At 40.4% G+C, this 17,976-nt stretch overlaps 2 protein-coding genes across 4 annotated transcripts in view; one reads left to right on the top strand and one right to left on the bottom strand.

Moving 5' to 3' along the window:
• Nucleotides 1-6,379, top strand: part of GLS (glutaminase) — an 80,307-nt gene extending 73,928 nt beyond the window's left edge. Inside the window, 4 exon segments of the mRNA XM_024733670.1 lie at nucleotides 380-441; nucleotides 1,561-1,637; nucleotides 1,722-1,785; nucleotides 4,309-6,379. Of these exon segments, the coding sequence (XP_024589438.1) occupies nucleotides 380-441; nucleotides 1,561-1,637; nucleotides 1,722-1,785; nucleotides 4,309-4,465 (360 nt within the window). The 3' untranslated portion in view covers nucleotides 4,466-6,379.
• Nucleotides 6,380-9,734: 3,355 nt separating this feature from the next.
• Nucleotides 9,735-17,976, bottom strand: part of STAT1 (signal transducer and activator of transcription 1) — a 40,806-nt gene continuing 32,564 nt past the window's right edge. For 2 of the 3 annotated variants that reach the window (XM_024733668.1, XM_024733667.1), the window contains exons 22-25: nucleotides 16,991-17,176; nucleotides 15,947-16,022; nucleotides 14,955-15,054; nucleotides 9,741-10,900 (exon numbers count right to left, since the gene is read on the bottom strand). In XM_024733668.1, coding sequence (XP_024589436.1) covers nucleotides 10,886-10,900; nucleotides 14,955-15,054; nucleotides 15,947-16,022; nucleotides 16,991-17,176 — 377 coding nt within the window. In that variant the 3' untranslated portion in view covers nucleotides 9,741-10,885. Of the gene's footprint in view, nucleotides 10,901-14,954; nucleotides 15,055-15,946; nucleotides 16,023-16,990; nucleotides 17,177-17,976 lie in introns of all 3 variants that reach the window. The other variant, XM_024733669.1, reaches the window with a different exon arrangement.

Genomic DNA, 17,976 nt, shown 5'->3' with positions numbered 1-17,976 from the left:
TTTTTTTTTTGCGGTACGTGGGCCTCTCACTGTTGTGGCCTCTCCCATTGCGGAGCACAGGCTCAGCGGCCATGGCCCACGCGCCCAGCCGCTCCGCGGCATGTGGGATCTTCCCAGACCGGGGCACGAACCCGTGTCCCCTGCATCGGCAGGTGGACTCTCAACCACTGCGCCACCAGGGAAGCCCCATAATCGTCTATTTAAAAAGAAAAAAACACACGTGTGTTCTTTGTGATTACAGCAGTACACTTATGATAAATTTTTGTGTGTGACCCAGTTGAAGTGTTCAAAGCACATGGAAGTCACTTACCTGGTGACAGTTGTACATTCTATTTATTTATTTTCCCCTGTGGATACCTCAACTTTCTTTTCTTCACAGGTAAAGTCGGTGATAAACCTTTTGTTTGCTGCGTATACTGGAGATGTATCTGCACTTCGAAGGTATGTTAACAGGGTGGGTGAGCATATGGCTTACAGATGTTTATGAAGTTGCTTCTGGGCACAGGGCCACTTTAAAGGTAAATAAAGTCTCACTTCCATTTCCCTCTAATAAAAATGATCCAAAGTTATATCAAGTTCCCACTTCCAGTGCCTTAGTCTCGCTGTACAGTCTTTCCTTTTCAACCTCCTATAAAAGCCCAGTCCTCTGTTTTCCCAAGTGGTAACTGTTCAATTAATCTGGCTAATTGGTATTAGTGTTTTACTGGAATTGGACAATGACTTTTCAATCTCCATCTACCCACCACTGTCCATCTTTGGAGGTGAGGGGAATGGGCAAATAGGGGTATTTGGTGTTCTGCAGATCCCCAGTGTTGGAAAGGTCATATAGGACTGTATACTTAACATAAGGTCTCTTGTAGAGAGTTGCAGCTGAACTTTAAGGTGGAAAAATGTCTATGCTTAATTTCCACCTTCATTTTAAAGTGTGATTAGTACTTGCATCAGCAGTACTGTATTATAAACTTCAAAGCTGCTAAGAGACTAGATCTTAATTGTTCTCACAAAAAAGAAATGAAAATTATGCCACATGAATATTTGCCAACACTACAGTGGTAATCGTCTTGCAATACATAAATGTATCAAATCAACATGTTGTGTACCTTAAACTCACATACCTTTATTTCAATAAAAATGTGCACTTTATTTTTTTAATTTTAAAGTCTGATTAGTACTTGTAGACTGTAAAATGTTAAAGAATGGGAGCCTTAGTGAAAACATTTAACTTTAGTATAGTTGTTAGTTTCTTGCCCTTCCGAGGTACAAATTTAGGGTATCGTTGTGCCACCATTCTTGAGTTTTGGACAATAATGTAATGAAGCTTAATTCTGTGAGAGATGGTGAACATTTCCTCTTATCCAAAAAGAGCAAAGCTAAGGAAGAACGGTGAAGTGGCATCTACTCAAGGTGTCTGTGTACTGGTTGAACAGGGTGTCCCATTAGTGAGCCTGGTGAAGGATGACACCTTTCTCACAGGACCTTAGACTGAACTGATGGAGGAAATGTTACAAAAGTGAATTAAATTTTTTATATAATGAATAGCTATACTTAACAAATTTTCAGATTTGCTTTGTCAGCCATGGACATGGAACAGCGAGACTACGATTCTAGAACAGCACTCCATGTAGCTGCTGCAGAGGGTAATATATGAACCATTCATTTCTTTATTTTCAGACTTAATTTCTACTTAATACTAAAACCTGCTTGTTTTGTTTTCGATGTAGGTCATGTTGAAGTTGTTAAATTTTTGCTGGAAGCCTGCAAAGTAAATCCTTTCCCCAAGGACAGGTGAGCCCTTAAGTTACTTTCTAAGACATAATTGGCAAGCCAGTGTTTTATCATACAGGGCTATCATAGTTAAATGGTGGTATATTTAAATCCACTATGTATATGTTGGAGTCATTATTAAACTTGCTATGGAGCCTTCTAAAGGCAGCCAACAAAACCTTGTTTCTGTTCAGTAGATCATTCTCTCTCCTATATCCTCTTTCTTACCTAAGGAAGTTCTCTTAGAAGTTTCTTGGTTAGTCTGTCAGTCATTGTATTGTATGAAGAAAACAATGCTTGGTGTCTGGAAAGATAAAATAGGAATTTTATCCTCATGGGCCTTTTGACTACACAGGGTAGACAATATAAACATTTGCAGGGGCATATGAAATATGTGTAAGGAGATTACTGTTACCTCTAAAATGAATATATTGGAGTTTGTTGAAATTCCTGGATTGGGTTGGAGTCAGTTTTAGAAAGCTTCATGGAAGTTGAATTTTAACCAGTGCTTTGGGGAAGAGATGAGATTTGAGGGCACAGAAGGAAGAGAAGGACACTCCAGATAGAGTGGGAGAAATATGCCTGGAATATGTTCTGGTCCACATGGAAAATTGACATTCATCCTGCGGTAAAATACTGTTCACAAAGTGGATAGCCAAGGGAGGGGTAAGAGTGCAGCTTACATATATGCATATGCTTAAAGTAAAGCCTGTACTAATATACTGGCATGTTATATAACTGGAGTTACATAACTGGATGAGTCAGTGAGTAATGAGAATAAAGGTTTAGAAGAACGGAAAAAAAATATTTGGTGGGAGAGGTTTGATATTTATGATTAGGAGTTTGGGTATTTGAGGACTATATGAAGTAAGTTTGGAGCAAGTTGATTATTCTCTAGCTATTAGATCTTTCTGTTTTAGTAAGGTTTTACTATTTTTTAAATTAGTGGTTTGGGTTTTATTAGCTCAGCTTGCAAGATATGCAGAAAAGTTATGACATCAGTGTCTGAAAACTGTTAGCAATTTTGTAAGTATGGTAACACTTTGATTACCTAAAATCATGATCTTTATTGGCAATATTCTAAAACCTCATGTTAGGGTGACAGTGCTCCCTTTTATCCTCAAATGTAATGCCCATACCAGCTCTTTCTAGAGCAAGAAACTGAAGAGAGTGTTTTCCCCTGCCCCCAGTATTTATAATCCCAAGTAAAACGCTATTACAGGCTGGAAATATTTACTGTGCTTTGCATGTATAAGGATCAAAATGTTTTGTTTTGGGTTTTGCCTTAAATTGGCCCCTAGGAATGTGAAAGCAGAAACACCCATCTGAGAGGCAAAAGTTAGCTCAGTAACTAACTTGGTAACTGAGTATTCATGATTTGAGAATGTAAGCTAGACCAACACGTCTTCTTTCTCTATGTCATAGAATCAGCGTCACCTCAAATTGTCAAATAGGCTTGAGCAGACTTAGTGTATACTTTAGAGCTGATACTTTGCATTACTTCACGGAAAAGAAGCGTTGTAAAAAAAAAAAAAAGATAACTTGCAGTTAACATTCAGTTTTTCCAGAAAGACAGATAATTATATGCTGTAGATGATTGAAAAGTCACCCCACCTCCCGGTTTCAGGCCACTGACTCCCTAACTTAATGAAGGCCAATGTAGAAGTAAAAGGCAACTTAATTCAGCAGTTTTTTTGAGAAGCACAGAGATACATGTAAAATGTTACTTACCTGATTTTAAAAATTAAGAACAGGTTACCAAACTTTATTCAAAAATATTTTGCTCTGTCATTTACTTGGGTTGTGCTTTACAGTGTTGGCTCCTCTTTCAAAAGGCTAATTAGCTGGTTAACCACTGCTGGCAACTCTTCCTTTCTTCTTATCTCCAGTCTTCATCTATATGACTCTAAAGAGCACAGCTCAGAAACACAATTCCTAGGGAAAGGGTAGTTGTTCTTCTGGTTGTGCAGTGGTCCAACTGAGCCCCTAGAGTCCCATCCTTACCAGAGATGAAGAAAATGTCAGTTCCTCTGAGGCCAGTCTTGCTCCTCCAAAGTATATTTGAGCCCTAATAAGATCGTGGTTATTACCAGACTTCTGAGATTTACTGTGATTTTACATTGACGGGAACACACATTTTCTACCAAAGGCTACGGTGATAGATGCTATAGAGCTGATTTTTCTTTGAACATTCTATTTAAAGAATGATCCTTTGGGCTTTCCATGAAGTTAAAGTTTAGAAATACTAGAGTCTATCTTATCTGTCAACACTAGAACTTCCCATTCATAAGCACTTAGATAATGTGAACAAGACCCTTTTGCACAAGGTAGTTTTCTCTTCCTCCCCATATCCCAAGTTGTCTCCAAGACCACTTTTTGGATTATAAATCCCTTTCTGCATTTCTTCAATATTACTTGTAATATTGCTTAAACAGCTAAATTTGAATGGCCCTTTAACCGGCATTTAAAATCTAAGAATGCTAGAGTATCATCTTTGTACAGAAATTATCTAATGACCCAGTCCATGCTGTGCTACTTGTTTAGGTGGAATAATACTCCCATGGATGAAGCGCTGCACTTCGGACACCATGATGTATTTAAAATCCTGCAGGAATACCAAGTCCAGTACACGCCTCAAGGAGATTCCGACAATGGAAAGGAGAACCAAACCGTCCATAAGAATCTTGATGGACTGTTATAATGGTCTTAAGCCCAAGATTTAAATCACTTACCTATTTTAATTGTGGAAAATGATTATGAAGAACATGTGTATTTCTATCTGGTAGTGATGTATATTTTACAACATTTGTCATTTCAGTGTTACTGGAGTTTTCTTCATTGTGCACACAGGACAAATCTGATCTCTTTGGGAAAAAATAGAAATAAAACAATCTCCCTCCATAATGTGAGCAATATTTACCTCGCGCATTGTATAATTTGATGTAAAAGAAACAGTTACCAATGCTAGCTTAACTGTGTGGTCTTCGTGATTTATTTTTGTGACTTTTCAATTTATGGTGATGATCTGCTGATATGCATTTATAAACTAAACTCTGTTGTACAGTCTGTCCAAATGGGTCAAGGCTGCCTTTAGAAGCAAAACTGTGTGATTTTCATGACTTCAAATATGTATTTAGTTTGAGTGTTTGAACAGTTATATGCACTTATGGTTATGTGTTTGAAATATCACCTGTCACCCTAGGTTCATGATGTGACTCTTTAGAAAGTATAATAGTTAATAACTATTAGTAGGATAGACCAATTCTGACTAGATTTTATCAGGGAATCTGTTTAAGATATGTTTGGTGATCAAAACATATGTGTGAATGTAGTTAAACTAATTTTTGAAATAATTTCCTTTTTCTATATCCCCTTAGACCAGCCTCTCTTCCCAGATGTTTAGCTATTTGCCTCTTTCCTTTAGCTGGGAAAGTGGGTGCTGGCATACTATGCAGTTTTCATGTTTTCCACAATAAATCAGAAAACGCCTCATGTACCTGGCATCCGAGCCGTGACCATGCCATTTGTCTATAGGAGATGAACCAGAGACAAATTACTAAGCTAAGTACAAATTAGTCGAATTTATCGGCCAATAAAAGGAAGGGATGTGCTACTTCAGCTCTTTAAGAAGATATTTTTCAGCTTTCAGGATAAAGATAAATTCAGAAGTGCTCTAAGCTACCAAAGTTATTATGAAGGTATGGGAACTGCTACAAATAACATTTGTTTTTAAACCTGTCATTAAGAGTCTGCATCAAGATATTTGTTCTATTTGGGGGATCATTAGATCACTCCAGTTTTCTCCTGATTTTCTACCATATATTTTTTGTGGACTTTAGAGTTAGTTAATAATAAGAAAAGGCCATTTCATTTTAAATCGAGACCCATCGTTTGTCTTGCAGAGGAACTGCACACATACGTTATCCTGTCATACCTCAGAGGTAAAAGGGTATGTTAATAAGGACTTCTGATATTAAGCACACACACGCACACACACACACACACAAATGGACTTCTTTGAAGCTGTGTTTAATGAAATGTGCAGAACCCTCAACTACATGAATGCTGGTTGTTTCATTAATGTAGCAAATTCCTTTTTTTTTTTTTTTTTTTTTCCTTTTCTATCAGCACACACTCTGCTTCCAAGCTTTATCATGCCTAATGGCTCCTTTCCCACTCCAGCAGCCTCCAAGTGTTTTATTGCTTCCAGTCTAAATCAGTGACTTCAGCCATTGCCCCCTTATTAACCTAGATGTGTTCTTTTGGTGGAACATGGCCGGTGTTCCTTAACTGAGCTGCATCAGGCATGAAGCCATTCTCGTGTGTGTGCTTCTGTGGGGAGTATGGTGGGTGGGTGTCCAGCCCCGCTGCTGTGTTCCTGCCTCATGGATCTACCGAGACATGCAGACAGGTGGTATATGTAAAACGCTGCAGAGGAACAGCATTATTCCCAAAGATATTATGGGGTAGACACTCTAACAGAAATCAACTGAAATAACTGCTCAAACGGCAGCTTGCTCTGTGTGAAACATTAAGATGGTTCAATTACACAGCTTAAAGACGATTACCAATGATTTTGAGGCTTTTCTCTAATAAAAAGAGGTTCTAGCTATTATTTGGGAACAAAGAGTTTTCATCTTTTCTCAGACCGTAACTATTCTGTGAAATCTTTGTGGTTTAGTTAAATGTGCCCTTATTTACCCATGAGGTTACTTATGACTGTACACTGGTTCCTGTTCTGGCTGTCTGCTGTTGGCTGGTGATAATAATGAGTACATTTGATTTCAATGCTTTTAACTGTGCTGTTAACGGCTGCCATCAGTATACTCCAAAGATCTTTCTGTTTGGGCTTTAGGATCAGCTTTAGCTCTGTACCACAGAGCTCTACATGGTGGTGTTTATTTAAAGCTTTGTACACACTGTTGTTTTTGCTGGTCTCAGTTCTAATTATCATCTCATCTTTGAGTGTAATGTGCTGTACCCCACTGCTGCCCCACACTGCCCTTTAGCTGCAGAGCTGGATTAGCTATCAACCGTTTAGTGCTGTTACCTGCTTGGCAGGGACTGAATGACCTGATGTTGGATTTAGATTCTTCCTGGGGATTGTACAGCTATGAATGTATTTGCTTCCAGAACCTCCCAAAGTGAATCTAATCTTAAAACTGTAAGTTGTAAGTATTCTGAAATTGGAAAATATTTATTTTAAATGAAATTAGGTAGTGTTGCTTTTTACAGCTTAATAAATACATGTATCAAAAAAAAACTGAAAATGAATTTTTTTAAAGGTTTCCTCTTGTATCACTGGGTTGGGAACTCCACTGAACACAGGAACTATGTCAAGGCATTTTTAATGCCTTCTGTGGGCCAGGTACTATGCACGGTGTCCAGTGGGGTTACCTCAATGACTAAGATGAAAATTCTGTAAGCAGTTCATCCCTGAAGGTGAGAAGACAGGCAGGCATGTGTCTAGTCCTCTTAGAAGCTGACACTATCCTTTTACAGTTAGGAGGTGCTCAGTAAATATTTGCTGCATTGAATCTTGCACTAGGAGGGTTCTAACCTCCTTTAATGAGAAGAGAAGGTATTTTCACAAAAGTCTTGACATCTATTTGTGGAGCTGCCACACTGGGGTCTGCGTAGGACAAGCTGGTAATGGCAGCTCCCACCTGGTCCATGGGTGTGTGAAATGGCATTCACTCCCAATGCCAGAAACCTCTGGTTTAGGGTTAGCATATGGTTTTCTAACCACAGAGAAGGTACACGAACACCACGTATACCATGGCTGCCCATTTTCAGCAAAGTTGTTTGTCACAAAGTAATTTCCTTTGCTATAGCAGTCAAACGTGTTTGTCTGTATTACTGACATTTTAGAACTGAAAGAGATATCCAAAATCTCTAATCTAATCTTCTCACCCTTTCATAGATGAATGCCATTACTTTGAATTTGTGTATATTTTTGTATACCCTTTAAATTACTTGTAGCTTTTGGCTATGTTTGCTTCACAAAAGCTTTCTTAAGTTTTAATAGGTAAGATGTTTGTACCAGAACATACGATCCAGTATCTCAGAACATCTTAAGTTCCACCAAAGCAGAGATCTTTGTCTGTTTTAGTTTACCGACTCCGTTTCCCAACCATCTAGAATAGTGCCTGGCTCATGGCAGGTGCTCTATATATATCTGGTGAACTAGTAAATGAATGAACCTTAACTAACCCAAGAAGCCACTTGAGTAAGGACCCCTTACTCTGGGCACAGCATCCCAGTTCAAAAAGTAGGTACCAGAGCTTTCAAAACAACTTCTAGTTTTTTCCTGGGGTAGTCAGATGTGAAAGGAGTGCTTTGTTCAATTAAGACTTACTATCCCATTTCAGCTTACAGGCAACAAATAGACTTCCATCACTGAATGCTGACAGAATAGCAAAATCTATTTATTGCCGTCTCAGAAGACACTTTCCTGAAAAGGGAGAAATTTGTCCTGAGTGGTGCATAAAAGTCCTAGGCGTATAAAACCCCATACCAGAAATACTCTTAAAACACACAAACATCCCTTAGCCAGAATCTATTCAGTGACTTCTTACAATGATCGATTATATAGAAATACAAACATACCGGCTAGGCAGGGCATTATCTACTTCACTCCCTGGAGAAATACAACTCTTCATGTTCGTTATGAAGAAACTTTATATTTCCTAGATGTAAATACTATAGATAGGGAGGTGAGAACAGTCATATTTGCTATGAGGCCGGAATTCAAGCTTACACCACTATCCCCTTAGCTCATCGAACAACAGTTGCGTCTAACCTGCCAGACTTACATCTAACTTGCCAATTCTTTTAGTTTACTATTTTTTTCCAGCACACAATGCCTTTTACTTTGCGAAGGGCACAGCTTTCTAGCTTATAACACTTTTGGAGAAAAGAACGGCAGCTTTTTGTGTGGGTGTAGTAACTTCTCAGAAAGTAATACCTCACCGCATCAAGGAGGTGTGGAGTTTAGATGCTGCTATGGACACCATACAGAGTCCCATTTTACATGTATTTTAAAATTAAAAACTTGCATTATAGCAGTACTGAAATCCACTTTACAATAAATGCCAAATTACTTCTGCATTTGGAGGCAGCTCTGGTGGTCCCCAAGACCAAAGGACTTTCGTTTGTTTGCTATTTATGGTACTCATTATAGCTTGTTTCAATAATGTTTCCTCTGATCTCTTCCACCAACCTATCTTAATCTGGGTAAGAAAGGGTAACACTTAGGAAAACGGTATTAATCATATTTAAAAATAAGGACTGATATATTCTTATGCTTAATCATAAGAAAAGATGAGAAAAACATCAAACCTACACATAATGCCAGTAACTTTTAAAATCTTTATACAAAATATTTGTAAGAGACTAACTTTATAATTTTAATACTTTTTAAAAGTAAACAAAGTCTCTTGACTGGTGCAGTAAAATGAAACTATGCCAAAGCATTCTTAGAGGGCAAAAATATACCAAATAGTTAAATATTAGCAATTAGGAACAATTTAACTGTCATCTTTGTTCCTTCATCATTTCAATTTAAAAAGTCAACGCAAACCCAGTCAGGTTGATATCAATCATCTTATGTAAAATCTGAGAGGAGGCCTTGATTTGTGTTTAATACCAAGGAAAGTACCATGTGCATATTATATTTAATGCAGTACCTATACTTTAGCTTTAATTTTGAGCTAGACTTCAAGGAAACTTTATTCCCACCAGAAAAATACAGTATTTACATAACAGTATGATTGTGGTGGTGACAGTAGAGAAATAAGATGCACCTGCAGACAGCAGTTTGTGAATGTTATCTAGAAGAACCCTGTCAAACCCACTCCCTAAACCACTTTTTTGCATGTCAGTGCTAATGAAGGGACGAGGTAAGTAACACAACACACTTCACAAAACATCATCCAGTCCAAAAAGGGTCTAGAAAAAGCACAAGAGAGACCGTGGAACCATTTGCAATGTATTTGTGAGAGAAACACATTCATCAGTGAAAGATACGCAATTCTCAACGCAGTTACACAGGATGAGTTTTCAAAGTATCTGATTCTCATAATCTCTGGTTAATGATTTGTCAGTTACTATTTTCTCTTCTCAATTTGAAAATTTTATGACTAAGACTAAATACCAGCTAAAAACAATAAAGACAAGTGAACCCATTTAAGAAACATGCAATAAATTTCGGAGTTTGTCTACATCTACAATTAATTTCAACTTTTTGAAAAATAACAGGATTTACCTTAAGAGAGCTGTTAATAGTTTGGCTCCCTTGACAGAACGGTGAAGACAGTTTCATTTACTAGTGACCGTGATGGAGGCAGAATATATTCAGCTTTGGATATTAAAGTTTAAACGGAAAACACTACTCACGAATTTGGAAAGTTTACTTCCTTCCCTTTGATGTTAGCCAGTATCATAAAGCCATAACAAAGAGAAAAACTAATTCTCCCGAGAGAGAGAATTTGTCTCTAGCTTTCAATGGCTAGTGTGGAAGATATAATAAAGAACACAACTTTTATCCTCTGCCCAGATACAGGACGGCTACCTTCAATAAAGAGGTGATGGAATACTATGTAAACTTAACTTGGCACTATTTCATAGGCAAACCACTGGAAAACTTCTAGCCACATTTAAAGCAGAGAGAACAAATAAGAATTCTCCAGAAGAGAAATATGCCAATCCTGCATGAAGCAGTTGCCTAAATAACCGTGTGATCTACCCAGCCACCTATAACAATGGAGCACTGACTCTAGGCATGGCATTTGCTAGATGCTGCTAAATATTTCACCTTTCCCAAAGGACTCTCATTCTAGTTCTGATGATTTTGGTGTATCTGGATGTATTTTATTTGTAAAACCCACTCTGTGGAGAGGGCCTTTCAATTTTACTTTCAATGAGATGCATGAAGCCCTTCAGAGTAACAGATGTTTCTGAATTAGGGAAAAATCCACTTGCTATCAACAGGTTGCAGCAAATTTGTTGGCCTTTCTTTTGTTTCCCTAGAAACACAGGATGTGAAGGAACAGAGTAGCAGGAGGGAGTCACAGGTGGGAAGGAAAAATGTCACCAGAGAAGATGAGAAAAATTCATGCTCTTATACTGCATTCATCTGTGAAAAGAAAATGTGGTTACATTTGTTACACTGCTCTTGTAAAACGCAGACTCATATATTTAACATTACTTGTGTGTTCTACAATGGAGTAGTAGAAAGACACATCCCCCGGCAAAAAACCACCATGGAATTAGAGGGCCGTCAGCATGTGCTATCCTTTCTCCTGGACTAATAGAAACCTTTTACGTCACCTAAGCTGATGGATTATTACTCTGCAGCCTGCTGGCTTAATTCTCTCAATTCATCCAAGCTGCATAAAGCTTTCTGCTGTTATGCAAGTCTGGGGACAGAGCAACGTGGCAAATCTGCTCATGCAAAACAAGAGTGAGGCAATGCTGAGCTGTATGCCAGAGGGAGAGAGGGATTTGGGGGAAATGATGAATTTTCCTTAAAGGCCACTCAGCAGGAATAACAAACGAATGAGTTTCAGGTAGAGGCTAGAGAAGCAGAATCATCAGGACCCCCTCCACCTCCCCCAGCAGGGCCCTTCGGAGGCAGTGAATTGCTCATCCAAAGGACACCGGCCTGCCACTGACTTCCTATCTCACTTCCATGCTGGGCTCTCCCCTTAGACCAGGTGCTCTCGACCAGGGGTGATTCTGTCCTCTGGCAACATCTGGAGACATTTTGGATTGTCATGACCGGGTGTGGAGGTGTGTGTGCTACTGGCATCTAGTGAGTAGTGGCCAGGGATGCTGCTATACATTCTGCAACGCATAGCACGGCCCCATAACAGAGAATCATTCAGACCCAAAACACCGACAGCAACACAGCTCTAGGCTACAAGCCTCTTGAGAACAGTGTCCTTTTTTTTTTTTTTTTTAATCCCAAGTACTCAATAGTGGGTGGTACATAGTGGGCTCTTAGGAAAATATTTTGGATTGAAAAGCACAATGAAGTTGCCCCTATGTTTCAGTCTGGCTGAGAGTAAAGTATGTAAAGATGGTGGTCTTCAGAGAGAGAGAGAGAGAGAGAAAGCAAGCGACCCTGGGCTCAAATCCTGTCACTGTCTCTTACTAGCTGTGTGACCAAGTCATGTTACTTAACCTCTAAATCCCAAGGTCCTCATCTATTCAAAGGAGACTGATAGTCTCTAACAGATAGATTTGTTGAAAGGATTAAATTATACAGCATATGTAGAATGCTTAGTAGACTAGATGGAAAATAGCAGACAATTAATAAGTGTTATTTAATATTTATCATTAAATTATTATCAGCTTTGTCCAAGCTTTGCCCAAAGGCCTCTAGGAGAGGAGACTGGTTCTCATGCTGTCCCAGAGGAAGAAGTTTACTGTACAGGGAAGCCAGACTAAACAAGCACTGAAGCCAGGCTACAGAAAACACTGGTGCTCTGTCTCTCAGGAGCCTGCGGTCCTCCTGCTCCTGAGGTGGCACCAGGCGCTGGCCCCAGGGCCCCCTGGTCCAGAGCTGCAACCTCCAGACATGGCCGAAACCAGCCAGCTCCTCGAAAGGTCTATTTCAGAGCACAAGCCCTAACTCCAAGAGTGGATGGATGTGGAAAGGAAATCGTGGCCAAGGCTGAGGACAATTTGGGACAGACAAGGTGGAGTCCACCCAATTCGGAGACTAATCCAACTTTAATTTTGTCTAACCAGTGCTGTGCCCATATTATAGCTCTTAAATCTTCTATGGGTTTACTCTGGAGATCTGTGTGTGTGCGTGTATATAAAAATAGATTTATTCTATAAATGAAATGAATGAAATCATCTGGAATGAAATGGATGGCTCCTGGGCAGGGGGAGAGGGGATCCAGAGCCACAAAACCATTTCCTGGCACATATTTAGAGTAATTAAATTGCTCTCACAGTATCGTTCCGAGAGCACAGAGAAAGCGGTCATACTGCATGCACAGATGGAGGGGACTAATCCATCTTATTTTCTCAAGGTCACAGGGCATAATGGTGTGACAGAGTTGGAGCTCTGATCTCCAAATCCCAAACACAGGCCTCTCACCCAAAGGCTACGCTGCCTTCGTCTTAATAAACCAGAACAACACATACTCAGTGTCAAGTGCAAACAGCTTCTCTTCGGTGCAGGCTTTGAATGAATCAGAGGTCAGCTTTCTGTGGGGGGGGCATCAGGAGAGTAGACAAGAACACGCAGTCTAGCGACACCCCAGGTGGATTCAAATATTCGTTCCCTCATTTACTAACTACTTCATCTTAGTCAAGTTTCATAGTTTTGGAGAGCCTCTTTTGTCTACATCTGTAAAGTGGGAAAAACAATAATACCTAACTCAGAAGGCTGTTGTGAGCACTAAGTTACTACCCGTGGAGTGCCTGGTACACAGTAAGTGCTTAACAAGTGTCACCTATTAATGGTGGTGATGACCACGATGATGATGTAACTTGCTCAGGAACAGCAAAGGAGGAGAAAAAGAAGATCGCGCTGTTGTTTGGTTCTGTCCATCGATCTTACACTTTCTAAATAGGGCTTTACAGCTATTCCATTTTTGTGTAGGGCTCACAAAACACTTCAGAGCAGTGTGGGGAGCTACATTCCAACAGAGGATGCAACCGTACACAGGTACAAGGTTCATCTTTCACTCGCCAATAGGAACAGAACTATTGTGCTATTACACTACCTAAGCGTTTTTCTAAGTGATTTTTTTTCAGCCTTAACAGTCAGGAGGGTGTAAAGATTTTAGCCTGTACTTCTTCAGGTGAGGGAAAAGGATAAGGAAAAGGTTACATACCAGAAACCTGAGTCTAAACAGATATTACTAATGCCGCACAAATGCATTCCCTGAACACAGGGATGCGCGACCCTGAACCTTGGGAGATGGCGCCCTCTCCCCTAATCCTGTCCTCCCTCCTGCATCGCTGAGCAGTCTGTGCCAGGCACCAGTGATGAAGAGGGGCCAGTAATGACTCAGAGAGGCTTTTCTTTAAAACATTAAGCAAATTAAAAAAAATGAACTGGGGGGCTTCCCGGGTGGTGCAGTGATTAAGAATCCACCTACCAATTCAGGGGACACGGGTTCGAGCCCTGGTCCGGGAAGATCCCACATGCTGCAGAGCAACTAAGCCCGTGTGCCACAACTACTGAGCCTGCACTCTAGAGCCTGTGAGCCACAACTACTGAAGCCTGCACGCCTAGAGCCCGTGCTCCGCAACAAGAGAAGCCACTGCGATGAGAAGCCCGCGCACCGCAACGAAGAGTAGCCCCCGCTTGCCACAGCTAGAGAGAGCCCGTGCGCAGCAACAAAGACCCAATGCAGCCAAAACTAAATAAATAAAGTAGATAAATTTATAAAAAATGAACTGGAATAGCTTCATGTGGAAAAGAGCTTAAAATTAAAACAGCATCAGCAAAAATCCAGCCAATCAAAATAAATAAATAAATAAAATCTTTAAGGGGAAGGATTTCAGGTTGACAGGCAAACAATACTATCTGACATACTGAAAAACATTCTCCCAAAGGAAGATGCACTCTTTTGTGGACAGCCCTGTTTCCATCCCTATCACCGTACTCATGACACTCTGCTTCACTCCTTGAACTTTTTACTCTTGGCAAAGCCCTTCACAGCCCCAGGTGCTAGCGGTACAAGTTAGTTCTCAAACACAAATCAGGTAAAGTGTTTTGCTGTGGCTGCCCAAGTCTCTATAATGACTGTATACCAAGCATTAGTCTCCTCCCTTCCTAAAAATAACACCTCTTCACCCAGACACAGTGCTGAAACAACGGGACAAAAGGAAAACATTTTCTTATCAGAGAAATCCTAGTTCCTTAACATATGAGATTTCTATGTGGACAAATTTAAAAGGCAGAGGCGGAGCTTTTAAATATTTGAAATGTCATTATTTTTTGGAAGGTGATGAAGGCCAGGAGTAAAAATCCTGGTGACGACGTAGCTTGTTTAAACACAGCTAGCTCCAACTTGTCATAGCTAATCTAAAAAACACCCTTCTGGGCTCTGCCAGAGGCTCCTTCTGAGAACTCACAGATAGGCCCAGGGTCTGCCAGGCACCCTCCCTGCCTCAGAGAGCAAACACTCAGCGTGCTGAAAGCATCCCTGTGTGGTACTCACCATGTCAAATTCTACAGCGCCCACTATCCGAGACACCTCGTCAAACTCCTCAGGAGACATGGGAAGAAGGTTGTCTGTGGTCTGAAGTTGAGAAGGGTGACTAAAATGGGGAGAAAGAAACAGGAAATGTTAACATCTAGATCATGAAAGCAGCGGTGCAAACTTTGCCATTTCATCTTTGGCCTGTGACTGAATCATCATTTTAGATGTTTATTTCAGGGACGTGTATACACTTGTAAAATACATTTGAAAAAGGACAGATCCCGAGAGGTTCATGTCCCCAGCCCGGCCCCTTGGGAAACACACTGTCTTCTAGAGATGGGAGCCAGATATAGCCAGTCTGGATCCTGCACCGCTTCTGCCTGGGTGAACATGGGCACGAGCTTGTGCAGTTGTGTCACCTACCCTGGCCCGAGAAGCGCCAGAGAAATGTCTGGGGAGTCCCTCATCCCTACCTTGAGGTCTGTATGCAGATAAGGCTGCTCCAGAGGGTTTTTACATGAAGGCTACATCCATTCACCCCAAGACAGTGCTGCAGGCCAAATAACTGACAATGACTTTTCGAAAATTTTTTCTACCTTTTACAAAACGAAACAACAAAATAAAAGCAAACGGAAAAAAATGTATCTCAGTCATTACTTTGGCCTTTTCTAGATGGAAAAGAACTGCTTGCCCACTCTGATCGATTTTTGTTCATTTTATTTACACTTTTTCAAAATATCAGTTTGGGGAGAACTTATATGCCTTAAATACAACTTTGTTTTTTTTTGGATTGTTTTGGTTTGCTGTTTGTTTGTTTTTATAAAGGCAATAAAATGCTGATAGGCAGTGACACCAGGATCTCTAATTAGGATCTTTCCACAGGTCCATCTGTGATGGTGGCAGCAACAATTACAATGGAAAAGCAAAGAACAAACATCTTCAACAGGCCCCAGCCAGGAGTGGGGCTTGTTTGAGGATTTTAAACATGTCACTCTTCTGTGTTCACTTACACTTCAGACACAGAAATCAATTCAGTCTTGATATATCCTGTTCCTTTAGGGCCATCAAGTTCCATAGGCTCTGGGGCTAGAAGCAAACACATCACGTACACTTTCCGTTAGCAGAAATTACACAAGAACAATCAACTTTTTCTTTGATCAAGACTGGACTGTTTTCCTTGGCAGTCAGGTTAGACTCCCTGCCTGGGTCACCTGAAATTGTACTGCGAAAGCAGAAACAACCAGATGAAAAGGGGAGGCACGTTCAGCACAGAAGTCAAGCTAAGACGGTTCTCTTTCCAAGGCTTGAAATCCCACAGAAGTTTTATCTGGTTTCTGGTCCTGGCCTGGTTGGTGTAATAAACACATCTGTCAAGGTAAGCTGGGTGCATCTAAAGTAATTGTGCTAACATTGAGACTACTGATCCTGAAAAATCATTAAGTCTGTTGGTGCATTCCAAACCAGATTAGTCTAACTTCCACTTTCTCAAATGCGGTTCAATGAAGACTAAGCAGAGGGAGACCCGTGTGCTAAACTTAGACCTGCTCTCAGTGATGTGACCTAATAACTTACCAGGTCACCATGAAGGGACCACTTCACTTCGCCCGGGCCTCTGTTTCCTCAATTTCAGGAGCAGGCTGACATAAAGCAGGTGACCGTCACAGGTCCTACGTTTTACCCCTCCACGTAGAAAAAGTAAAAATGTAACAAATACACACGACTAGAAATGGACCTTCTCCAACACCCCTGAGATCAAGAACCATTTACTCCTTTCTTACTATCTGTATCAGGCCAAACAAGGTATTATGTTTCAACTGCGCTGTGTTTATTAGAAAGCCTGCTTTTACCAATTCAAAAGAAGGGGTGGGCTAGTGACATGGCATGGGGGGAGTCTGTGCCGACACCTTGCACCGATAGGAAGGCAAGGGCAGTGTGTGGGGTTAACGCCTGTCTCCCACAAACCTTTGGACTAGATGAAGGGAGAACACGACCACAGGAACGACTGGGCTGTGCTATGACTCATCAGGCAATGCTTGCACACTCCGCCCACTTACCTTCCTTTGGCCTGGAGTAGTACTTTCCAAAGGCATGGTCTTTATCAATATTTGGATACAGATACTTCAAGGGATTCTCTGGAATATTTTCAGCGGCCATGACTTTGTAATTGCGAATAATGTCAGGGAAAGTAACAGCAGAAAGTTCTTTCTTTGTGTAGGGTTCAACCGCATGGAAGCAAGATTCTAAAAGGAAGAAAAGCAAAGTGAGTCCCACAGAATATCCCTCAACAATAGAGGAGAGAAAAAAACACTGCAGAGTTTATGGATTTGACAGAACCTGGTAAGAACTAAACACAATCTAGGAGTTACATCACAGAGCATGTAATTGCTTTATTCCTAAATAGATTATTATCCTTTCTTTAAAATAGGAAAAATAAAGGCCATCATTACTTTCGGTAATATTGCATTTGTCATTATTTACTTAGATTTGTAAGTCTAGCCAAAAGAAATTTATTAAATACCTTTAAAATAACTAATTACTAATTGGGTCTTCTTGGCTCAAGCCATAGATTAAGTTACTAGAAGATAAACTCACTTTGTCTTTCTCGTCATATTGAAAAATGAAAATAAACAACAACAACACATGGAAGACAACTTTTTAAACAAACCAAAAAGAGACCCTATTTGCTATTTTTTTCTCTAATCCTTAATGTAAAAAAACACAGTTTAATTCACTCCTGGTCTTAGTCCCAGACTTCATTGGAATCCTGCTTCCTAACTGATCCAGGATTTCACTTTTGGGGCACACACTCCAGAGGCTGCTGCCAGGTGCTCTGGGGACTCTGCTCTAGAACTTCAGACCAAAGCTTTGTAGCTGGTGCGGCCCTGCTTTAAACTTTCCGGTTGCCAACGGTTTTCATCTTTGCCTGGTTTGCTAGTTCCATCTCTCAGCAAGTTCAGGAAAGAACTACCGGGGGAGAAGAAGAAAAGGGCAGGCTCTATCATCTACTGTCCTCACTGGGCTCTAATCCCAGCTCTCCTGT

The sequence above is a fragment of the Neophocaena asiaeorientalis genome, unplaced genomic scaffold, assembly GCF_003031525.2.
Source record: "Neophocaena asiaeorientalis asiaeorientalis breed wild unplaced genomic scaffold, Neophocaena_asiaeorientalis_V1.1 scaffold24, whole genome shotgun sequence".
Lineage (NCBI taxonomy): Eukaryota > Metazoa > Chordata > Mammalia > Artiodactyla > Phocoenidae > Neophocaena > Neophocaena asiaeorientalis.
The sequence above is the reverse complement of the archived record's forward strand: the minus strand, read 5'-3'. Positions and strand labels throughout refer to the sequence as shown.